Source organism: Leptodactylus fuscus, chromosome 11 (assembly GCF_031893055.1).
Source record: "Leptodactylus fuscus isolate aLepFus1 chromosome 11, aLepFus1.hap2, whole genome shotgun sequence".
In the NCBI taxonomy this organism is placed as follows: domain Eukaryota; kingdom Metazoa; phylum Chordata; class Amphibia; order Anura; family Leptodactylidae; genus Leptodactylus; species Leptodactylus fuscus.
The window spans coordinates 29,738,863-29,765,784 of record NC_134275.1 but is presented as its reverse complement, the minus strand read 5'-3'; the positions used below and the strand labels follow the sequence as shown (position 1 = coordinate 29,765,784).

At 45.3% G+C, this 26,922-nt stretch overlaps 1 protein-coding gene across 2 annotated transcripts in view; it reads left to right on the top strand.

Moving 5' to 3' along the window:
* Window positions 1-26,922, top strand: part of LOC142184979 (protein crumbs homolog 2-like) — a 100,109-nt gene that overhangs the window by 30,438 nt on the left and 42,749 nt on the right. For both annotated transcript variants that reach the window (XM_075260167.1, XM_075260166.1), the window contains exons 3-6: window positions 3,771-3,966; window positions 4,100-4,239; window positions 18,497-18,679; window positions 19,575-19,688. In XM_075260167.1, the coding sequence (XP_075116268.1) occupies window positions 3,771-3,966; window positions 4,100-4,239; window positions 18,497-18,679; window positions 19,575-19,688 (633 nt within the window). The remainder of the gene's footprint in view (window positions 1-3,770; window positions 3,967-4,099; window positions 4,240-18,496; window positions 18,680-19,574; window positions 19,689-26,922) is intronic.

Here is a 26,922-nt window from a genome sequence, read left to right as displayed (position 1 = left end):
AATTTGTTTTCTTTGCTCCAACGACGCGGCTCTTCGGCTGCCATTTCTCTCTCTCTCTCTCTCTCTCTCTCTCTCCTGCATGCTTGCTTACTTCCGGCTTCAGCGTCGCAATGGTGACATCCGCAGTTGCAGATATACACTGATGTATCTTCAGTGTATATCCGCATTACAGCACGCACTCTGTCTGTTGGAGGACCAGAACAACGGACAGATGGACTGCTATAATAATACATACTTATGGGCCCACAGAGACAGACCCCATTGACTATAATGGTGTCCATTGTTTAAGACTGAAAGCAGTGGATGATAAGGCTTTTCATGCAGGATTTTTTTCATCCACCAATTTCAGACAGACTCTGCGACTACGACTCAATGCAGATATGAGCTTAGCCTAACTTGGCCTGTCCAAACCGCAATGAGAACTACACGGCCAGACTGACTTCTTCAGAAATTATTTATTAGGACTTTGGAAGATTTCTTAATATTTGCAAGTTGACAGTGAATGAGACACAGAGACAATATGTGAGAGCTGTGACAGAGGAGGTGAAGGCAATATACTATATATATATATATATATATATATATATATATATATATATACACTCACCGGCCACTTTATTAGGTACACCTGTCCAACTGCTCGTTAACACTTAATTTCTAATCAGCCAATCACATGGCGGCAACTCAGTGCATTTAGGCATGTAGACATGGTCAAGACAATCTCCTGCAGTTCAAACCGAGCATCAGTATGGGGAAGAAAGGTGATTTGAGTGCCTTTGAACGTGGCATGGTTGTTGGTGCCAGAAGGGCTGGTCTGAGTATTTCAGAAACTGCTGATCTACTGGGATTTTCACGCACAACCATCTCTAGGGTTTACAGAGAATGGTCCGAAAAAGAAAAAACATCCAGTGAGCGGCAGTTCTGTGGGCGGAAATGCGTTGTTGATGCCAGAGGTCAGAGGAGAATGGCCAGACTGGTTCGAGCTGATAGAAAGGCAACAGTGACTCAAATAGCCACCCGTTACAACCAAGGTAGCCAGAAGAGCATCTCTGAAAGCACAGTACGTCGAACTTTGAGGCAGATGGGCTACAGCAGCAGAAGACCACACCGGGTGCCACTCCTTTCAGCTAAGAACAGGAAACTGAGGCTACAATTTGCACAAGCTCATCGAAATTGGACAATTGAAGATTGGAAAAACGTTGCCTGGTCTGATGAGTCTCGATTTCTGCTGCGACATTCGGATGGTAGGGTCAGAATTTGGCGTCAACAACATGAAAGCATGGATCCATCCTGCCTTGTATCAACGGTTCAGGCTGGTGGTGGTGGTGGTGTCATGGTGTGGGGAATATTTTCTTGGCACTCTTTGGGCCCCTTGGTACCAATTGAGCATCGTTGCAACGCCAAAGCCTACCTGAGTATTGTTGCTGACCATGTCCATCCCTTTATGACCACAATATACCCAACATCTGATGGCTACTTTCAGCAGGATAATGCGCCATGTCATAAAGCTGGAATCATCTCAGACTGGTTTCTTGAACATGACAATGAGTTCACTGTACTCCAATGGCCTCCACAGTCACCAGATCTCAATCCAATAGAGCATCTTTGGGATGTGGTGGAACGGGAGATTCGCATCATGGATGTGCAGCCGACAAATCTGCGGCAACTGTGTGATGCCATCATGTCAATATGGACCAAAATCTCTGAGGAATGCTTCCAGCACCTTGTTGAATCTATGCCACGAAGAATTGAGGCAGTTCTGAAGGCAAAAGGGGGTCCAACCCGTTACTAGCATGGTGTACCTAATAAAGTGGCCGGTGAGTGTGTGTATATATATATATATATATATATATATATATGGGGAGATTACTAAGGGCGGCCACCTACGTAGCCGCATTAGCCCAGATTTAATGGTCCAGCAGCAGCGGCCACCAATAAATACTGGTTACGAGCCCCTGCTGGCCCCATCATGGGAGTCCGGATGGAGATCGCTCTCCATGATCTCTGTTGACATGAATTCATCTCCTCTATTGTGTGGTTTCCTCTTGGTTAGGTCATAAAATTAACTGGTCAGTTAAGATTCACAGCAGGAATAAACTGCATGGCCTTAGAAGCTGCCGCTGACCAGAGAGGGTTAATCTGGTATATAGAGATCAAACGTGGTGACAGGTCAGCAGACACGGTGAAAATGCTGAGCGAAGAAGGCGTCCCATATTACACATCAGATAATGGATGACTTGACCTGTATTATATGAGTAATATTAGATACTGTACCTTTAAGGGACTTGAAAAAGAGAAAATAACTCAAAGTAGGTTCCAGATAAAACACGGAGACCCTACAGCTATACTGAGGTATAAAACACTGCCATAGGGCCCCTTCACACGGAGTTGCGCTCCGTGTATTCTGTACATTTTACACGTGTAAAAATACACGTGTAAAATGTAGTTATCCATTGAGTTCAATGGCATGTTCGTATAACGCGCGTCTTTTTGCGCGCACGTTTGCAAAAAGACGCGCGTTATACGAACATGCCATTGAACTCAATGGATAACTACATTTTACATGTGTATTTTTACACGTGTAAAATGTACAGAATACATGGAGCGTAACTCCGTGTGAAGGGGCCCATAGAATGCAAAAAGTAATAGGTCTATAAAGGTGCAAAATAAGCTTTAATGTAACAAAATTATACTCAAGCTAAATTCAATCTGTCTTGGAGACTCCATTGCAGAGTCCGCTGTAAGACAGTGGAGGAAAAGCCACTTTTTATATAATTTCATCTCGTGCCCAAATAATAGAGCAGAAAAAGTAATACTTATCTATATCATATTAGTGGCCAAACAAAGCCCAAGTGACAGTGCTGTACAGTGTATTACAGTAACACAATCCTAATAGTATATTCCGAAACTCATCCTAAGGGATGGGGAAGGTTTACAACATATTATAGCTGAAACAGCGGTTTTAAAATGCATATACATGTGAGTATAATGGACAAAAATAGATCCAATGGCCGCTGACAGCGAAGCAGTGTGACTGTACAAAAATAACTGATCCAGGCAATGAGGGGGAGAGAGATTGTGGTATTATACTGCCATCTGCTGTTAGGACATGTCAATAACATCACTAACTCCTGGGTGCATTGTAGTGGATTGAAACATTCATTTCTATATTGCATATATTGTGATGCTAATAGATTTCCTAACTAATGCACATGCAGAACACCCAAAGGTTAAGGCTCTATTCACATGTATAGTCGTTTTCATTTTAAAGAGAACCTGTCACTACTCCGGACACGTCTGCTTTTGTAAATTTGTCTATTCCTTTAATATAACTACTGTGAATCATATTTTCTTACATTGTGCCGTTCCTCTGTAAGTCCTACTGGACACTTATAAATAAGCTCTGGGTGTTATCAGTTAGGGGCGGTCTGTGCAGGTCAGACTGTACAGGGAACATCCCTGCGACAAGGGAATGGTATGTCCCAGTTATTCATAGATCTATAGGAATAACAGAGGAACGCTACAGGTCAGAGTTATAAGAAGTGTAATATGATAGATAACGCATTTAGTAAGGCCAACATGGCAGGGGAGGGACATATCCCTTTAATTTACTGACATATAATACTGTAGGTTCCATTCAGGTGTCCAGCATTTTAATTGGATCACTAATGCAATATGCAGATGTGAACAATGCCTGAGATCTATTAGGGGGTTGATCATCTTGATGCCTTGTTGTATCAGTCTAATGTGATTCTTCTTCATGTCTGAAGGAGTCAACTGCGAGACCGAGATTGATGAGTGCCAGTCAGAGCCCTGTCAGAATGGAGGCACGTGCCAGGATCACATTGGCTTCTTCACCTGTGAATGCCTTGCAGGGTATGAAGGCCAGCTGTGCCAGCTAGATATTGACGAGTGCCAAAGCCAACCATGTCACAATGGAGGGATGTGCATCGATACCATTAACAGGTAAATCCATTCCAGAGCTTGCTTTCTTTTCCTTGTACATTTTGCTCTGGTCACTGACCTACAATGAACACGTGTGCTGTTGGTGATGCCATGCACCAGCGGGCACACGGCTTACATGGCCTCTGTATTACAGGTTCTACTGTAACTGCTCCGACACTGGATTTGTAGGAGACACTTGTGAAATGGATATCTTGGAGTGCGCCTCCAACCCGTGTGTGAATAATGCCACATGTCAGGAAAGGATCAAAGGCTACAATTGTCTCTGTTGGGCAGGTAAGTGCCTACAGATCACATAATATATGTACATAATGGTAAGGGTCACAGAACATTTAGGACAAAACCTGCAGTCATGGGTGTATAGATATGATATGGGGCCTATAGAAGAGACGTCAGAATCCGCTTAATAGAACATATCTGCTTATCACTACTAAATAGCTGGTTCATCATGAAACCAAAATCATATTAAAGGGGCGCTATCACTGGATTTTCACTATTTTAGATAAACATATGCCTGAATAGCCTTTTAAAAAGGATATTGAAGTCCTGCTAATTGTTTAAAATACTCCCCGTTTTAATGAATTACCTTTTAAACGTATATGTAAATGAGCCCTCCGTGCACCGTGGGCATTCCCGTGCACCCCTCACGTTCACGCCTCCTCTCTAGGTTCTTCTATGTAAGTCACTCCTCTTGCTTTCGATTCACTGCGTCACAAATGTCTCTTCTCTGCTTCTGGAAAAGGACCTGTGATGACGTCACTACTGCTCTGTGATTGGCTTGTCCCTGTGATCATGTGACTACAAGATCCTATATCGTCTTCTAAGTATTGATCTATGGTTGTGACTAAATACTAGACGCCGTAAGGACCTGGTCCTTACGGCATCTAGTATTTAGCCGGCTCAGTGTGAGTTGTCTATTTCCCATTACTGGTTAGGACCTTTTTGCCCCCTAGTGGTCAGGTCCTTAACTGAGATAGTATTTAGCCAGCTCACAGTGAATTGGCTAAATCCCGTACTCCAGAGGGACCAGGTCCTCACCAGTGATGGTATTTAGCCAACTCTATGTGAGCCGTCTATTTCCCATCATTTGTAGGGACCATTTTTGCCCCTATTGGTCGCTCCTGATGTCTTATAGTATTCACAGTGAATTGGCTAAACCCCGCTCTCTGTAAGGACCTTTATAATATCTGGGCTCCGGCTTCAGTAATGTTTGTAAATCTCACAATAAAGGGACAAGATGAAATCGTAAAAATTTTAAGATAAGACACATATTATCTTTATTATTCCAACAATTGTTTGAAATCAATAAAAGATGGAAAAAAACATTTTCAGCAAAAAGTGTGACTGACTTACAAGGTTTCGTCCCGGTGAGGTCCTTTTCAGTATTTAGCCGTCTCACACTGAACTGGCTATTTACTATACTCCATAAGGACCTTTCTATGTTTCCTATACTTACAGGGTTTCATCCTGGTGAGGTCCTTCCAGTGATAGTATATAGCCGTCTCACACTGTATCCATGTATTATATACTGTACTTAGGAGGTGTCAGATTGTATAAGATAGTATATAGTCAGTGTATGAAGAGATCTGTGAGGAAAGAGAACATCTTGTATTGTTTGACGGTCCGTGACATGGATATGTGAATCCCCTCATTGAATGTAAGGCTGCCATGTGATGACATGACCATTATTCAGTGTGGTGTGAATGTAGGCTTATAATATGAGTACTGTATACAGCTTATATATAGTAGATAACCGCTGTATTACTCAGAAGCCGCACGGCTTGTAACATCAGCAGCAGTTTTGTGAGTGAAGCCGCTGTTTTCCGTTAATATCCAATATTCACTATACAATTGTACAATAAACTGTGCTGAATGTGTGTTACACCTGTGCCCGCTCCGCTTTGCAGGTTTCCGTCCTCTGCCCGAGAAACTGGACAGGAGACGAAAACTCGCAGTCACTTTTCATTTGAATGGGTTTGCAAAGTGTCCGCCCGTGAGCGTCTTCTGGTCTCCGTGGCGAAACCGTTTTTTTTTTTAACTGGACACAAAGTCGGACATGCAGGACTTTGTGTGAATATATGTGTGTGTGCATATATATGCGTGTGCGTATATATGTGCATGTGTTTGTGTTTGTATATATATATAGATGTGCGTGCATATATACATATGTGTGTGTGCATATATATATATATATATATGTGTGTGTGCATATATGTGTGTGTGTGTGTGCGCACATATAAATGCACCCCACCCTGGATATGCGCGCACATATATATATATGTAAAGAAAGAATAAATAATTGAGTTATCAGCTGTGTGTATCATATGTGTATACATTTTTTTGGGACACCCTGCACATGCGCGCATATATATGTGCGCTCATATATATATATGTGCGGTGCAGGGTGGGGTGCACATATATATGTGCGCGCATATATATGTGCACGCATATATATGTGCACGCATGTGCAGGGTGGGATGCATATATATGTGCGCGCATATATATGTGCATATATATATGCACCCCACCCTGCACATGCACGCACGTATATATATATATATATATATATATATATATATATAAAGAAAGAAAGAATAAATAATTAAGTTATTAGCTGTGTGTATCATATGTGTATAAATTTTTTTGGGACACCCTGCACATGCACGCATACATATGCGCGCGCATACCTATGCAGGGTGGGGTGCATATAAATGCGCGCACATATATATGCACCCCACCCTGCACATGCGCGCATATATATATGCGCGCACATGTATATGTGCACACATATATATGCACGCACCTAAATGTGCGCCCCACCCTGCACATGCGCACACATATATATGCGCGCATGTGCAGGGTGGGTGCATATATATGTGTGCGCATATATATGTGCGCATGGGGTGCATATATATGTGCACGCATATATATGTACGCGCATATATATGTGTCCGCATATATATGTGCGCGCATACATATGTGCGCGCATACATATGTGCGCGCATGTGCAGGGTGGGGTGCATACATATGCGCGCACATATACATGCACCCCACCCTGCACATGCGCGCAGGGTGGGGTGCATATATATGTGCGCGCATATATATGTGCACGCATGTGCAGGGTGGGGTACATATATATGTGCGCGCATATATATGTGCATATATGTATATGTGCGCGCATATGTATGCACCCCACCCTGCACATGCGCGCACATATGTATGCACCCCACCCATACACATATATATATGCACGCACATTATATATATATATGTAAAGAAAGAATAAATAATTGAGTTATTAGCTGTGTGTATCATATGTGTATAAATTTTTTGGGGACACCCTGCACATGCGCGCGTATATATGTGCGCGCATACACACCTGTCAGACCACAATCAGATCCTGCTGTACATGAGATCCACTGACAAGCCCCTCACACAGCAGCCCCACCAGATTGGTCTCTACAACCTGCCACCATTCTTCAAATGGGCCAGTCACCGGCCCACCGAATACACCAATGCGGCTAACCGACCCGAAATCAAGGAACTGCTCACAAACTTCTATATGAGTTCCTACCAGCCAGACCAACAAGGGGTCACCCGAGCAGTGAAGGACTTCAGTAACATCCTGTACACCACGGAAGAACTAGCAGGCCTGAAACAGACAAAGCCCAAGAGACCGACTAACAAACAGTCCCACAAATGGTTTGACAGTGACTGCAAGGCTCTACGCCGTTCTCTAAGGGCAGCCTCCAACCAGAAACACAGAGACCCCAACAACAGAGAGTCGAGGGAAGCCTACAACAATCTATGCAAGCAATACAAGGGCACCCTCAGAGAGAAGAAACAGAGGTACCTCTCCCACATAATAGAGCAACTAGAGGACTCCCTCCAGGACAGCTCATTCTGGGAGACCTGGCACCACATGGGCACAAAGCCCAAGAAAAACTCTCTCCACATCCAAAATGGCAATATCTGGCTCAACTACTTCAGAGGTCTCTACAAAAACATCCCAGAAGAAGAACTAACTCCAGAACAGCAACAGATAATCACCAAACTGAGGGACATGGAGAAAGCCATCAAAGACTTCCAGAACCCTCTGGACTCGACAATCACCATAAAAGATATACAGGAAAGAATTGTCCTGCTGAAAGGCAAAAAGGCCAGTGGCCCTGACGGCATCCTACCAGAGATGATCAAATACAGCCCTCCAGCAATACACGCGGCACTGGCAAAGCTATTCACCCTCGTGCTCAATGCTGGACACTTCCCCGAAGACTGGAACAAAGGCCTCATAACCCCCATCTACAAGAATGGGGACCAATATGACCCCAACAACTACAGAGGGATCTGCGTCAGCAGCACGCTGGGGAAACTGTTCAACAGCATCATCAATAACAGAATCCTCACACAACACGGGGTCCTCAGCAAGAGCCAAGCAGGGTTCATGCCAAACCACCGCACCACAGATCATATCTACACCCTGCACAGCCTCATCAAGACGCACGTCCACAACACCAGAAGAGGCAAGATATTCGCCTGCTTCGTAGACTTTAAGAAGGCGTTTGATTCAGTATGGCACCCAGGCCTACTCCTAAAACTCCTAGAGAGTGGAATAGGAGGAAGAACGTACGACGTCATCAAGAGCTCCTACACCGGAAACCAGTGCAGTGTGAAGGTGAATGGGAAAAGGACAGCATACTTCCAACAGGCCCGAGGGGTCAGACAAGGCTGTAGCCTGAGCCCAACGCTCTTCAACATCTATATCAATGAACTGGCTACAGCCCTGGAGGCCTCACCAACCCCAGGCCTCACCCTGAACAACCGAGAGGTGAAGTTCCTGCTATACACCGACGACCTCCTACTCCTGGCCCCCACCGAGAAAGACCTCCAAGAAAGCCTGTCAGTGCTGGAAAAATTCAGCACCACATGGGCCCTACCCATCAACCAGAAGAAGACCAAAGTCATGGTATTTCAGAAGAAGGGCCACAATAAAGCCTCCACCCCACAATTCACACTGAACGGCTCCACACTGGAGAAAACCAACAGCTACACCTACCTGGGGCTGGAGCTCAGCCAATCAGGAAGCTTCAAAGCAGCAATAGAAACCCTGAAAGCAAAAGCCTGCAGAACCTTCTATGCCATCAGAAGACAACTGTACCACCTCAAACCACCGGTGAGGGTCTGGATGAAGATATTTGACGCTGTCATCTCCCCGATCCTTCTCTATGGCAGTGAGGTTTGGGGCCCAGCCACCTACCCAGACCAGTCAAAGTGGGATTCCAGCCCAACAGAGAACTTCCACCTGGAGTTCTGCAAATACCTGCTCCATGTCCATCGCAACACCACCAACATGGCCTGCAGGGCAGAGCTAGGCAGACTCCCCCTATGGCTCACCATACAGAAGAGGGCGCTAGCTTTCCAGGCACACATCCAGGGGAGCAAGCCCGACTCCTACCACCACCAAGCATGGCTAAGCCACCTGAGCAAACCAGACACTCACCAACAAAACAACAGCCAACCACCAAACCAAAAACACCAACAGATGATAACCAAGGCCGAAATAAAGGCGACCACAGAGGCAAACAGAGAGCGGTACATTGAAGATTGGAGAAACGAAATAAATAACTCCAAGAAACTCACCCGTGTACCAATCCCTACAAAGGGACTACACCATGGCCACCTACCTGGAGAGAATACGCCACCCCAAACACAGGCAGACCCTGAGCCGGTACAGACTGAGCGCCCACAACCTAGAGATAGAGACGGGGTGATACAGGCAGACGTACAAGCCACGGGAGAACAGACTGTGCCAGCACTGTGACCAGGGGGCCCTAGAAGACGAGACCCACTTCCTGCTACACTGCACCAAATACTCAGCTGTGAGGGCCGTCTACTACCAAAGACTCTCTGCCCACATCCCAGACTGGGAGAAGAGGAAACTCTACATCCTACTGGGAGAAGAAGAGGCCACTGTGGAGATCGCTGCCCAATACGTGTCCAGCTGTCACCAAATAAGAGGAAGATGAGACTCCACGGACTGTTATATTTATCCCAATACACCCGCCCCACCCCCACCTCCCCCCCACCCACCCCCCCATATAGAAGTCACCACCGAAGAGGAAGATGAAACTCCATGGACTGTTATACCCCAAACCACCCACCCCACCCCCACCACTCACCCACCCGAGTCCAACTCCCCCCCCCCCCCCACTTTACTAGCTTTGGCAATGCCAAATATCTATTCGGACGTGCCAATAAAGCTTTTTTTGATTTGATTTGATTTGACATATGTGCGCGCATGTGCAGGGTGGGGTGCATATATATGCGCGCACATTTATATGCACCTCACCCTGCACATGCGCGCACATATATATGTGCGCACATATATATGCACCCCACCCTGCACATGCACGCATATATATATGCGCGCACCTATATATGCGCGCACCTATATATGCGCGTACCTATATATGCGCGCACTTATATGTGCGCCCCACCCTGCACATGCGCGCACATATATATGTGTGCGCATATATATGTGCGCATGGGGTGCATGGTGGGGTGCATATATATGTGCGCGCATATATATATGTGCGCGCATATATATATGTGCGCGCATGTGCAGGGTGGGGTGCATACATATGTGCGCGCATACATATGTGCGCGCATATATATGCACCCCACCCTGCACATGTGCGCACATATGTATGCGCGCGCATATATATGTGCGCACATATATATATGCGCGCGCATATATATGAGCGCATGTGCAGGGTGTCCCAAAAAAATTTATACACATGATACACACAGCTAATAACTCAATTATGTATTCTTTCTTTACATATATATATATATATATATATATATATATATATATATATATATATATATGCGCATGTGCAGGATGGGGTGCATATATATGCGCACACATATATATGCGCGCACATATATATGCGCGCACATATATATGCGCGCAAATATATATGCGCGCACATATATGCAGGGTGTCCCAAAAAATTGTATACACATATGATACACACAGCTGATAACTCAATTATTTGCGCGCATACATATGTGCGCGCATACATATGTGCGCGCATGTGCAGGGTGGGATGCATATATATGTGCGTGCATATATATGTGCGCGCATGTGCAGGGTGGGGTGCATATATATGTGCGCGCATATATATGCACCCCACCCTGCACATACGCGCACATATGTATGCGCGCACATATATATATGCATCCCACCCTGCACATGCGCGCACATATGTATGCGTGCGTATGTATAGGTGCACGCATATATATGCGCACATGTGCAGGGTGTCCCAAAAAAATGTATACACATATGATACACACAGTTGATAACTCAATTATTTATTCTTTCTTTACATATATATATGTGCGCGCATGTGCAGGGTGGGGTGCATATATATATGTGCGCGCATATATATATGCACCCCACCCTGCACCCCATATATATGCGCTCACATATATATGCACCCCACCCTGCACATGCGCGCACATAAATATGCGCGCACATATATATGCACCCCACCCTGCACATGCGCGCACATATATATGCGCGCACATATATATGTCAGCAGACATCCAGCGCTAATGCCTCCGGTCGGTGCCCACACACTCCCATAGAAATGAATGGAAGCGCCCGGCACGCCGATTAACCCCCCCGCTCTCCGGCTACTTCTTTTCATTTCTATTCACTACGTCTTACTTTCGGGGGAGCGCCTTATATTAGGCAAGGCAGCAAAATGTCTGCCATGCCTTACTTTCGGGGTACGTCCTATTTTCGGGGAAACACGGTATATATGTGCGCGCATATATATGCGCGCACATATATATGCGCGCACATATATATGCGCCCCACCCTGCACATGCGCGCACATATATATATGTAAAGATAGAATAAATAATTGAGTTATCAACTGTGTGTATCATGTGTATAATTTTTTTTTGGGACACCCTGCACATGCGCACATATACATATGTGCGCGCATATACACACACACACACACACACACACACATACATATGTGCGCGCATGTGCAGGGTGGGGTGCATATATATGTGCGCGCATGTGCAGGGTGGGGTGCATATATATGTGCGCGCATGTGCAGGGTGGGGTGCATATATATGTGCGCGCGTGTATCATATGTGTATACATTTTTTTGGGACACCCTGCACATGCGCGCATTTATATGTGTGTGTGCGCACTTATATATGCGCGCACATATATATGCGCACATGTGCAGGGTGTCCCAAAAAAATTTATACACATTTTAGCAGCTGAACTCAATTATTTATTCTTTCTTTACAAACTGAATCCATTAAACCGAGTGATGGCATACTGTACAGACTTGACATTGAAGAAAGGAAATTTATTCTAAAATGCTACTGGAAGTCTGAAAACGCAGTAGAAGTGCAAAGACAATTTAGGAGGGAGTTTAACAAAGAACCACCTACACGAGTTACCATCACTCGAATTAGAGATAAGTTTGAAGCTGATGGAACTGTTCAGGACGTCCATAAGAAGCGTTCCGGAAGACCACATACCTCCACAAGCCCCATAAAAGAAGAAAGATGGGGCACCTCCACACTACCATGTGTTGTTCTCAGGTCCCCAGTAGGTGCAATTGTGTCTGTTAATCGAACCATTTAATTTGAATGTGGCCTGATGTGGCATGATGCGATGGACTGATGATTTTGAAATCCCTACCTCAGGACTAGCTTGCCGCAAAGACTTTCTTGGACTTCGTTGAAACGTTTCCAGTAATCTTTCTTCTTTTATGGGGCTTGTCGAGGTACGTGGTCTTCTGGAACTCTTCTTATGGATGTCCTGAACAGTTCCATCAGCTTCAAACTTATCTCTAATTCGAGTGATGGTAGTAGCATTTTAGAATAAATTTCCTTTCCTCAAAGTTCCAAAATACCGCTGTCCATGCTCGGCCACCATCAAGCTTAACTGAACTTGAATTGTTTTGTAAAGATGAATGGTCCAAAATCTCTTCCATCCAGGATCCAGGAACTGATTAAAAGCTACAGGAAGCGACTAGAGGCTGTTGTCTTTGCAAAAGGAGGATCTACTAAATGTTAATGTCACTTTTCTGTTGAGGTGCCCATACTTTTTCACCAGTCAAATTTTGGTTTAATGCATGTTGCACAATTTCTGTTAGTACAATAAACCTCATTTCAATCCTGAAATATTACTGTGTCCATCAGTTATTAGATAGATCAAACTGAAATGGCTGTTGCAAACACCAAAATATTTAGAACTAAAAATGATTTAGATTAATAGGGGTGCCCAAACTTTTTCATAGGACCGTTCACCTGAAAAGTTTTTTGTCTGTATTCAAATTAGTTCTCTCGCAGCACTGGGAGTGGGCCCCAGCGCTCAAACAGCACCGGGGGCGTCCCCAATGCTGCGAGAGAACTCTCTCCAGCGTCGCCTCCATCTTCGTCAGCAACGGCCTCTTCATCTCCTACATTTCATTGTCTTCTCTGCACCGCCGTTCGCCTGAAATCCTGTTTTTTGTCGGTATGCAAATAAGCTCTCACAGCACTGGGAGCGGGCCCCAGCACTCAGACAGCACTGGGGGCGGCCCTAATGCTGCGAGAGAAGTTTCTGCAGCGCTGCCTCCATCTTCGTCAGCAAAGGCCTCTTCATCTTCTTTCGGCGCGTGGTGGGTCAGAATTCAACGCATGCGCAAGTCGGCTTTGCCAGCGGACCTCAGCCATTTTTTTGTGGCCACTTACGTGAGCAGGTGCAGTACACTCCTGTAGTTCTATGGAGTTCTTACTGTGCCTGCTCGTGTAAGCGGCCACAAAAAAAAGGGCCACCCGCATGTGAAGTTGGCTCTGCCCGAGGCCCACTGGCAGAGCCGACTTGCGCATGCATTGAATTTTGACCTACCGTGCGCCGAAAGACGGTGAAGAGGCCGATGCTGACGAAGATGGAGGCAGTGCTGCAGAGAGTTCTATCGCAGCATTAGGGCCACCCCCAGTGCTGTCTGAGCGTTTTGCCCGCCCCCAGTGCTGCAAGATTTGCATACCGACAAAAAACAGGATTTCAGGCAAACGGCGGCACGGAGAAGTCAATGAAACGTAGGAGACGAATAGCCTTTCTTAAAGGGATCCTATCATTTAAACACTTAAAAACAGCAACCACCTCTTCTACGTCTTCTTCCAGCTGGGGTCACACTCCAGCGCCTGCGCAGTCTGCTCTGCCATCGGGACGCAGGCAAGAGCTGAGTGCACAGGCCGGACAGCGGCCATTTTTTTGGAGGCCGCTACGCGCGCATGCACAGTACACTCCTGTGCACTCGGCTCTTGCCTGGTCCCAATGGCAAACAGACTGCACGGGCGCCGAAGTGTGACCCCAGAGAAGACGCAGAAGAGGCGGTTGCTGTTGAAGATGGAGTGCTGCCTCCAGTGCTGTCTGAGCGCTGGGGCCCGCCCCCAGTGCTGCGAAAGAACTCATTTGCATACCGGTAAAAACTGGTATTTCTACCGAACAACGGGCTGCAGACGGACAAAAGGTAGGAGACGAATAGCCTTTCTTAAGGCTATTCCGACGGGTCAGCTAGAAAAAAAAAGTGTTTAAATGATCCATTTAAGGCCATTCCGACGTGTTAGTCATAAAAAAACGCGTTTGAATGATAGGAACCCTTTAAATAATTGTACCCCTTCCCGACATCCATAATAGTACATGCTGGACCTTTAAAAATGGCAGCCATCATAGCCACTGGGTCTTCACAGTATTGTATAATGGAGACCTGATACTAATGAATGCAGCTATAACTACATCCAGGTATATCCCACTATCCCCCCATGTCCCTCCAGTGTACCCCACATTACTAACAAGCACCACACTATCCCCCTAAGTCCCTCCAGTGTACCCCACATTACTAACAAGCATCCCGCTATCCCTCCATTGTACCTCAAATTACTAACAAGCACCACACTATCCCCCATGTCCCTCCAGTGTACCGCACATTACTAACAAGCACCACACTATCCCCCATGTCCCTCCAGTGTATCCCACATTACTAACAACCATGCACCCCACATCTCTCCCCCACAGTTCACCATGCACCCCACATCTCTCCCCCACAGTTCACCATGCACCCCACCTCTCCCCCACAGTCAATCGTGTACCCCACATCCAACCCCCACAGTACACCATGCACCCCACATCTCTCCCCACAGTACACCATGCTCCCCACCTCTCCCCCACAGTTCACCATGCACCCCAATTCTCTCCCCCACAGTTCACCATGCACCCCAATTCTCTCCCCCACAGTTCACCATGCACCCCAATTCTCTCCCCCACAGTTCACCATGCACCCCGCATCTCTCCCCCACAGTTCACCATGCACCCCACATCTCTCCCCCACAGTTCACCATGCACCCCGCATCTCTCCCCCACAGTTCACCATGCACCCTGCATCTCTCCCCCACAGTTCACCATGCACCCCGCATCTCTCCCCCACAGTACACCATGCACCCCACATCTCTCCCCCACAGTTCACCATGCACCCCAATTCTCTCCCCCACAGTTCACCATGCACCCCAATTCTCTCCCCCACAGTTCACCATGCACCCCACATCTCTCCCCCACAGTTCACCATGCACCCCAATTCTCTCCCCCACAGTTCACCATGCACCCCGCATCTCTCCCCCACAGTTCACCATGCACCCCGCATCTCTCCCCCACAGTTCACCATGCACCCCGCATCTCTCCCCCACAGTTCACCATGCACCCCACATCTCTCCCCCACAGTTCACCATGCACCCCACATCTCTCCCCCACAGTTCACCATGCACCCCACATCTCTCCCCCACAGTACACCATGCACCCCGCATCTCTCCCCCACAGTACACCATGCACCCCACATCTCTCCCCCACAGTTCACCATGCACCCCAATTCTCTCCCCCACAGTTCACCATGCACCCCAATTCTCTCCCCCACAGTTCACCATGCACCCCACATCTCTCCCCCACAGTACACCATGCACCCCACATTCAACCCCCACAGTTCACCATGCACCCCAATTCTCTCCCCCCAAACTACACCCTGCGCCCACACCTCTCCCCCAAATCTTACCTCTCTCTCCCTCTACACTACTCCCTGCAGTCCACCTACTGTATCTTCCCCCTCACTACACCCTGCACCTCGCAGGTCTCCATGTTGCTCCACTGCACAGGATACAGTGGTAGGTCCGGCTTACAATTAAAGACACGCCTATCCGATCATGTGACCTTGTGACGTCAGAAGGTCCTTACGGTGTCTAGTATTTAGCCTTTACCATTGATCTATGCAGAGCAGGGGCTGCAGCTTAGATCTCCATGTGCACAGTAGATCTATGATATGATAGACACAGAGAGCTGCAGGCCCAGCTCTGTATAGATCAATACTTAGAAGACGATGAAGGATCTTGTAGTGACATCCTCACAGGGACAAATCAATCGCAGAGCAGTAGTGACGTCATCACAGGTCCTTTTCCAGAAGCAGAGAAGAGACATTTGTGAGGCAGTGAATCGAAAGCTGGAGGAGGGACTTACATAGAAGAACCAAGAGAGGAGGCGTGAACGTGAGGGGTGCACGGGAATGCCCACGGTGCACGGAGGTCTCATTTACATATACGTTTAAAAGGTAATTCATTAAAACGGGGGGTCTTTTAACAAACGATTAACAGGACTTGAATGGCCCTTTTAAAGGCTATTCAGGCATATGTTTATCTAAAATCGCGAAAATCCAGTGATAGAGCCCCTAATTTTACGTTAGTGTCAGCTATCTATTTGCTGTAGGAGTAACAGAGCAACCAATAGGGGGCTACTAAAATGGCAGCCTCGTCAGATAGATCATTCTTTATGGAAACTTTCTGGCATAAATGTTCACAGAAATCTACACCAGCAAGGAACTGGCATGGATTTCACATGGACCCCACAGGATGTGCCTAATGTATGACCAGGTACAAACATAGGCCAGGGAGGGATTCTCAAGACTAGTGTGGAAACCACCAGTCTTGATGAATCAGCCTCTATGTACCTATCCAGAAGCATAAGTATTCATCTCTAATAAGTATATTTCAGGGAGTACTCCCAACATGTAGGTATTAGCTGTCTATGACTGCATTGCTTCATCATATTGTCTCTATTGAGATACATATACAGTATATATTATCCTACTAATATAAATGTGAAAGTTTGCATGTTTGTGTGTTTGTTCCTCAATCGTGCAAAAATGGCTGAATGGATTTTGATGAAATTTGGCACATAGATAGATTGTAACCTCAATTAAAATAAAGGCTAGTTTTTATCCCGGTAAATGACTTGGCTTCATGACTGTTATGAATTATTTGTTCACATACTATATTACACTGCTCTTATCTCAGCTTCTGAGAAAGCCAGGGCAAACATCTTTAATCCAAATTGGCAGTTTGCCAATTTTCAACACGCTTGGAAAAAGAAAATCTAATTTGTCGCAAACAAGGAGAGTTATGAAGGAGCCAGAAGTCAAAGAGTTCTCCTCAATCGGAGCTGAGGGGGATAATCGACACCAACAACACACTCATTATATGGTGTCCCAGCGAGCTGCTAAGATGCTGGAACAAGCCCGGGCACAGCTCAAGGAATGAGTTCAGCAGCAGGCCAGCTTGACAGCTCCCGGAGCAGGCGGATCATCAATGCCAACAACACGCTCATTATATGACATTCCAGTGAGCTGCTGAGCTGCCAGAACAATTACAGGCACGGTGCAAGAAACAAGTTCAGCGACAGGCCAGCTTGAGATCTGCCAAATTGCTGGAGCATGCGGATCATCAACGCCAACAACACGCTGATTATATGGCGTCCCAGCGAGCTGTTGAGATACCGCAACAATCACAGGCACAGCGCGAGGAATGAGTTCAGCAGCAGGCCAGCTTGACAGCTGTTGAAACGCCGGAGCAGGCGGATCATCAACACCAACAGAATGCTCATTATGTGGCGTCCCAGTGAGATGCTGGAACAATCATAGGCACCGTGTGAGGAACAAGATCAGCAGCAGGACAGCTTGAGTGCTGCGGAAATGCCGGAGCAGGCAAACCATCGATGGCAGCAATTTGCTGAATCAACACCAACATTAACAACAATATTACACCATGTTTTAGTATAACTGGACAGCAATATGCAGGCTATTGCCATGTGCTCTTCTGTCTTGTTAAAAAAAAAAAAAAAGTCAGGTAGATGAAGATGAGTTGAGTACTATGGTGAAGCAGGGATCCATTTGACCCCTGGGTCATGCTCTTGGTGGCAGTAGGTGTAATGTAGCCACTATAGGGGTTATACTGTGTGGAGGCACAAAGGAACAAGGATGGGACTGAGCGGAGCCAAACTACAAGTGGGTTGGATTTACTGTATAAAAATTTGGTTTGCGCACTGTACAAACAGATTAGGTTTATTGTTCTGTCCAGTATCTACTAGATTCCACTATTTCTGATATCTTTGTATGTTACATTGCTGTTTATCCAGGATATGCCGGAGATCACTGTGAGATGGATATTGATGAATGTGCAGAGCATCCGTGCCTACACGACTCCATATGTATGGAGCGATCGAATCAGACACACTATGGGACACAGCCAGAGTTCAGCACAGATTTCAGCTATGGCAGTGCTGCAGGTTATCTGTGCAGGTGTCAGCCAGGTTTCACAGGTAAGTCACTTCTAGTAAGACCAGGTTTGTGTCTGCTGGTTTCATCTGGGCAATTGATGCTGTCTAAATCATGACATCATACACATGGAGATGATATATTTGTTTCCACTTTGCTCAGTTTTATAGCACTTGTTCTATATAGGGCAACAACATTTTTCTCCTATAGGGCATCATTTTTGAGAGGAGTGTGCAATAGAAGGAGAAAAGCTAAGCTCTGTGATATATAGGGTTTATTGGATAGAGAGAGAGAGAAGCTGATCTCTGTAATGTATAGGATTATATGTTAGGAAAGAGAGACGCAAAGTTCTATGATATATAGGACTATATGACAGAGGGAGAGAAGCTGAGCTCTGTGATATACAGGGTTATATGATAGAGAGAAGCTGAGCTCTGTGATATATAGGGTTATATAATAGAGAGAGAGAAGCTGAGCTCTGTGATATATAGGGTTATATGATAGAGGAGAGAAGCTGAGCTCTGTGATATATAGGGCTATATGATAGAGGAGAGAAGCTGAGCTCTGTGATATATAGGGCTATATGATAGAGAAGCTCTGTGATGTGGCCTGGTTGCAGAGATATTGGTAGTTTCCACACAAATATCACTTTGTACTATGGTATTAGAGGGTCAGGCCTCACAGCTCAGCTCTTCAATGACCTATAAGGGCCAGTGCATTGATATCAGTCCTGAAACTACCGGCACCAATATCTTGTGCAACCAGAACAGATATTGTCAGCTTTCCAGCAGTATATAACACCGTCCTCTTTAAGTAGAGTGATGCAAAATGGACATATGTGTCACTGTATTGCGATACAAGGCTGTAATTGCATTGTGTATATGGTGCACCAGCATGCACATAGTATATAGCATCTGACCACATTGACTTTATTTCTAGGGGAAAATTGTTCAGTAAATATCAATGAATGTGAACCTGCTCCGTGTGAGAACGCTGGATCCTGTGTAGATCAGATCAATGGATTCATATGCCAATGTGCTCCTGGATACACCGGTATGTCAGACATTTCGATCTCACAAATATAACCTAGCTGTAGAGAAGTACATTTTGATATATTGTGTCAGACCGCAATCCTTTCTGTGTTTATTCATTTATGATGTACCATCCATGGCAGCGGGATAGGTACGGTACATGTACAGTCAATGTCTCTAGGAAGAGGTCAATGGGGGAAATGTATGAAATAGTTTTATGTACCTTGGAATATGGGCAGCCATGGTACCCAAGGCTACAACACTGACAAAGCCTGTGTTCATGTGCATGGAGCCTAAATAGGACTTCTAAAGGGCCTGTGCATGTGGTGTGGTTGTAGCTGGAAAATCTGGTTCGTGCATTGGATGGATTTCCAGTTCTGAAACTAGTCAGGAGACAGGACTCCTTCCATCATAGTAATCTATAGAGTCCCTGCCTCCTCACTGCTCTACTATATGCTCCATATACAGTATAGGACAGAATAGCTGCGAGAAAGCAGGGACTATATACACTCACCGGCCACTTTATTAGGTACACCATGCTAGTAACGGGTTGGACCCCCTTTTGCCTTCAGAACTGCCTCAATTCTTCGTGGCATAGATTCAACAAGGTGCTGGAAGCATTCCTCAGAGATTTTGGTCCATATTGACATGATGGCATCACACAGTTGCCGCAGATTTGTCGGCTGCACATCCATGATGCGAATCTCCCGTTCCACCACATCCCAAAGATGCTCTATTGGATTGAGATCTGGTGACTGTGGAGGCCATTGGAGTACAGTGAACTCATTGTCATGTTCAAGAAACCATTCTGAGATGATTCCAGCTTTATGACATGGCGCATTATCCTGCTGAAAGTAGCCATCAGATGTTGGGTACATTGTGGTCATAAAGGGATGGACATGGTCAGCAACAATACTCAGGTAGGCTTTGGCGTTGCAACGATGCTCAATTGGTACCAAGGGGCCCAAAGAGTGCCAAGAAAATATTCCCCACACCATGACACCACCACCACCACCAGCCTGAACCGTTGATACAAGGCAGGATGGATCCATGCTTTCATGTTGTTGACGCCAAATTCTGACCCTACCATCCGATTGTCGCTGCAGAAATCGAGACTCATCAGACCAGGCAACGTTTTTCCAATCTTCAATTGTCCAATTTCGATGAGCTTGTGCAAATTGTAGCCTCAGTTTCCTGTTCTTAGCTGAAAGGAGTGGCACCCGGTGTGGTCTTCTGCTGCTGTAGCCCATCTGCCTCAAAGTTCGACGTACTGTGCTTTTAGAGATGCTCTTCTGGCTACCTTGGTTGTAACGGGTGGCTATTTGAGTCACTGTTGCCTTTCTATCAGCTCGAACCAGTCTGGCCATTCTCCTCTGACTTCTGGCATCAACAACGCATTTCCGCCCACAGAACTGCCGCTCACTGGATGTTTTTTCTTTTTCGGACCATTCTCTGTAAACCCTAGAGATGGTTGCCGCCATGTGATTGGCTGATTAGAAATTAAGTGTTAATGAGCAGTTGGACAGGTGTACCTAATAAAGTGGCCGGTGAGTGTAGATCACTATGATAGAAAGAGACCTAGGTTCTGATAAGGAAATCCAACTGATTTTCTTGTCCAGATTGTCCTGTGTGCATGGGACCTTAGGCTGGTTAGCAGCTGATATGTCGAGATCCATGTACATATCCTACCCATACTGACTGCTCTGCAGCACTATATTGATATAATATGATCTATTCACTATTTAGTGTTTAGTCACATTGTCTTTATAAATGTGGGAACCTTGTACATTGCCACTGCAGAAAAACATGACATAAATAGCATGTAAATGTAATGTAGGTGACATCAGTAACTGATATAAGAGTTGAAACTAAGCCCTAAGTTTGAAACTTAGGGCTTAGGAGTCCAGTGGGTGGTCCTCTCACTGACCTCCGCCTTCCCATTATGACTGTGCATATAGAGATAGGTGTCAATCACTGGTAGGACCGCCCACTGGACTCTATAGAAAGGATTTCAATTGATACCTATCAGGTTATACTACAACTTTTCCTACAAAACTTATCGATCTGCTGCCTGCAGGTAGGGCGCTATTTTTAGGCTGATTTGTATCCATGAAAAGTAAAGTGTGGTTTGGTTCCGTATTGAACATCATAGATATAATGTATTGAAATGCAGAAATGACTCCACAGTGGAGGGTTACAATCCTTTCTGCATCTCTAAACATGACATATCTTCGGAGTTTTTCAAGTAATATATGTGTAGTATGTTCTGAACTACAATGTAATATCTGTAACAAGAATCCTCGGAAATCTCACCCTGAGCTCTGTGGAAATATGAATCCTGACACTATCATGGCCTCCATAGTCACTGACTACTCCTCTATGTTCACTTGGAGCGCTGTAATATATTATTTCTAATCCTGACAACTCCTTAGAATGTCATTGTGAAGCCTATCACCCGAGAGTACTAACAGATGTAGCAGAGTTAACCCGAACTTCTGCAATTGGTTAACCTGCTGCAGCGTGATATCTTGTCACAGAAGATCATGTCATTTTTCAATGACTTTGCATTGGGTTTTGCAGTCTTCTGTGATCAGATATCATGCTGCAGCAGGTTAACCAATGTGTAACGTGTACATATCTATGGCAGGAGCGACTGACTGTCCTACAAATGCCCTCTCACGGCCAGGATAACCCCAGAATGATAATGTCCTCATTACACTTGATTTCCTCCTATAAGCTGTCATGTTCCCCTACTGAGAGATGTATGGGATTCATGTGACTGGTAAAGGTAGACACATACCATGTAGTCGCTATCCCAGTGCACTATTACACAGGTTCTTCTGCTCCTTACACAAGGTGCAGGCCTTAGGGAAAACATATTTTCTTTAATGAAAGGAAATGAGGTTTAAAGAACAAGGGATTTGGTTCAGACAGTGACCAGTGGAGGAGTCTGCCATCTCTGCCCTCAGTCCTGTCATGTCAGCTTCTCAGGAGGGCGGCAGAGGTCGAGAATGTTGGGGGAGGCGGTGGGTGTTATAGAGAATTCATCTGGGAGGAGGGGATGGGAACGCTATAGTCTGAACTGGTCACTAGTGCATTGAGGTGGGGGTGCTGGGATGGAGAATATCTATTTTTCTCTTGATATCTTTCTCTATATCTCTAACTCTCTATAATAATAATAATAATAATAATAATAAAATAATAACTATTTATATAGCACCATCATATTCTGTAGCACTGTACAAACCAGAACAGAACATGAGCAGACAATATGAGGCATTACTATGTGACAAAGAAATAACCTATCAGACAGTAGGAATGAGGGCCATGTGGTGAGGGGCATCTTTGACATGGATAACCATGACCGGCATATAATTCAGATCGGATTTCCCCTGCCACGACCACTGTCACCTTCCGTATAACATTTGTTGCCTTTGTAAGATATCTTAATAAGTATTTAAAAAAAGGACCTGCCGCCTTCCAGGCGGACAAGTCTGTTCTAGCAATAAATTGTATGAAATCACATCCATTCTCATATTTCTTTGTTGTGCTGTTCCTCTGTTATTCCTCCTAGAAATATATGAATAAATTGACAGCTGGGTGTAACCAGTTGTCTACACTGATCCTGCCCAGTCCGTGCTGACAGAACCAGACTGCGCAGAAAAACACCCCGTTGACAAAAGTGATGGTAACATCCGGGTGTGCGTCTATTCACAGATACTGAGGAGGATTAGTAGAGGAATGAAACAACAGAGAGCTATAAGGGCTCGTTCACACGTGAACAAAGGGGCGGATTTTGACAGCGGATTTCGCTTCAAAATCCGCTCTTTTACAATGGTAGTCTATGCAGACCGCCGGGCTTCTTTTTTCCACTAGCGGCGGGATGCTGCTAGCGGAGAAAAGAAGCGACATGTCCTTTCTTCAGGCGGAAGCCGTGGCGCGCTGAACCGCGGTTTCCGCCTAGCGGCAGCACCCTCCTATGTCGGCTTGTTCATTTGAGCCGACATAGGAGGGGAAAGCCGCGACCGCGATGGACGTGGCAGGCAGGTTTTGACCAGAGAGAGACGCGGCTCTCTCTGTGTCAAAACCCGCGCGGGAGCCCCACGTGTGAACTAGCCCTAAGAAAAACAGCATTGGTAGGGAAGATTCGGGGGTTGGAGCCTTGATGTATATGTACTGTGTGCTCACTGCACCCCATAGTAATAATGCTCTCCCAGGATGCTCCCATTTATTATAGTATTAATGCCCCCAGTAGTTACAGTCCTATGAAAAAGTTTGGGCACCCCTATTAATCTTAATCATTTTTTGTTCTAAATATTTTGGTGTTTGCAACAGCCATTTCAGTTTGATATATCTAATACCTGATGGACACAGTAATATTTCAGGATTGAAATGAGGTTTATTGTACTAACAGAAAATGTGCAATATGCATTAAACCAAAATTTGACCGGTGCAAAAGTATGGGCACCCTTATCATTTTATTGATTTGAATTCCCCTAACTACTTTTTACTGACTTACTGAAGCACAAAATTGGTTTTGTAACCTCAGTGAGCTTTGAACTTCATAGCCAGATGTATCCAATCATAAGAAAAGGTATTTAAGGTGGCCAATTGCAAGTTGATCTCCTATTTGAATCTCCTCTGAAGAGTGGCATCATGGGCTACTCAAAACAACTCTCAAATGATCTGAAAACAAAGATTGTTCAACATAGTTGTTCAGGGGAAGGATACAAAAAGTTGTCTCAGAGATTTAACCTGTCAGTTTCCACTGTGAGGAACATAGTAAGGAAATGGAAGACCACAGGGACAGTTCTTGCTAAGCCCAGAAGTGGCAGGCCAACAAAAATATCAGAAAGGCAGAGAAGAAGAATGGTGAGAACAGTCAAGGACAATCCACAGACCACCTCCAAAGAGCTGCAGCATCATCTTGCTGCAGATGGTGTCACTGTGCATCGGTCAACTATACAGCGCACTTTGCACAAATAGAAGCTGTATGGGAGAGTGATGAGAAAGAAGCCGTTTCTGCACGTACGCCACAAATAGAGTTGCCTGAGGTATGCAAAAGCACATTTGGACAAGGCAGCTTCATTTTGGAAACAAAAATTGAGTTGTTTGGTTATAAAAAAAGGCGTTATGCATGGCGTCCAAAAAGAAACAGCATTCCAAGAAAAACACATGCTACCCACTGTAAAATTTGGTGGAGGTTCCATCATGCTTTGGGGCTGTGTGGCCAATGCCGGCATCGGGAATCTTGTTAAAGTTGAGAGTCGCATGGATTCCACTCAGTATCAGCAGATTCTTGAGAATAATGTTCAAGAATCAGTGACGAAGTTGAAGTTACGCCGGGGATGGATATTTCAGCAAGACAATGATCCAAAACACCGCTCCAAATCCTCAGGCATTCATGCAGAGGAACAATTACAATGTTCTGGAATGGCCATCCCAGTCCCCAGACCTGAATATCATTGAACATCTGTGGGATGATTTGAAGCGGGCTGTCCATGCTCGGCGACCATCTAACTTAACTGAACTTGAATTGTTTGTCCAAAATACCTTTATCCAGGATCCAGGAACTGATTAAAAGCTACAGGAAGCGACTAGAGGCTGTTATCTTTGCAAAAGGAGGATCTACTAAATATTAATGTCACTTTTCTGTTGAGGTGCCCATACTTTTGCACCGGTCAAATTTTGGTTTAATGCATATTGCACATTTTCTGTTAGTACAATAAACCTCATTTCAATCCTGAAATATTACTGTGTCCATCAGTTATTAGATATATCAAACTGAAATGGCTGTTGCAAATACCAAAATATTTAGAACTAAAAATGATTAAGATTAATAGGGGTGCCCAAACTTTTTCATAGGACTGGATAATGCTCTCCCAGTATATGCCATTATTAACGATGCCCCCAATAGTAATAATGCTACTTCAGTACACTCTATTAGTAATATTGCCCCATTAGTGATAGTAATAGTGCCTTCAAGCTTCCAAAGTGTATCCCATTACTAATGCTCCCCCAGAATACTCTATTAGTAATAGTGCACCTGATGGTGTAATATTACTAGTATAATATAATACCAGTATGCCCAGGGCCGTTTTAACACATTGGTGGGCCCTGTGCAAAGATTTCATAAGTGGGCCCCCCATCACCTGATCTGTACAAATTATAATTCTCCCTCAATAGCCCCCATGGTATAACGCCCCTTAGTGGTTCTCATACAGTATAATGGCTCCCTAGTGGCCCCATACAATATGCCCCTTATAATGTTCCCCTCTAGGTTTCCCCCCACAGATTCATGTCCGCCTTCAGGTTGCCCCCACAAATCCATGTCCCCCTCAGGTTGCACTCACAGTTTCATGCTCCCCCACACTGACATATCACCCCAGGTTGCCCCCACAGTATCATGTTCTCTCCCTGTGTTGCCCCAACAGTACTGATAAAGAAATCCCCTGCCCCAAACCTGCCTGGGTCCAGATTGGTGATAGGCCCCAAGGACTTAGGGAAAAGTATAACAATGTTTTTAGGGGGGACTGTGAAGTTTATAATCATGTAATATATATAAAAAAAAAACATTGTTATCCTTAAAAGTTGAATGCTAGATATAGTTGCTTATGCTTGAAACTGGTATAATGTTATATGATAAGATGGCGCCTGTATCCAGGATGGGTGCAAGAAAAACAAATGCTTGGCTTGCTGCCCCAAGGTTACCACACAGGACCGGGAGTAGCTGGCTATATATGGCACTGCTTAAACTTTTTCTCTTTGATTGAGATGTCCCATACCAATCAGGAATGAACATGAAAACTTACGTTATTGTTGTATCACTTCCTTTCTCTGCTACTATTTAACCCCCGTGGTCTTGAATAAAGGTGCGTCAATTCTTTTGCTCAGAGAAGAACGAATACCAATACATAGAGTGGTGTGACTTCTTTAGCGCCTGGCACTCAGCCTAATTAATTAGGACGACGACAGTTACCCGGGATTGTTGGTCATTTAGTCATAAACGCGACTTCTGACCTTATTAGTACCATGTTTCAACCCAGGTTTCCCCAACAGTATCATATCCCCCACACTGACATGTGCCTCTCAGGTTACCCCCACAGTATCATGTCCTCACTACTAAGGTTTCCCTCATAGTGTCAGCCCCTCCGCTACACCCCCAGTATCATGTCCTCACCCCAGGTTGCCCCTACAGTATCATATCCTCACCCAGGGATAGTCAGTGAACTAGAAAAAAGTTCCAAAAGTCTATT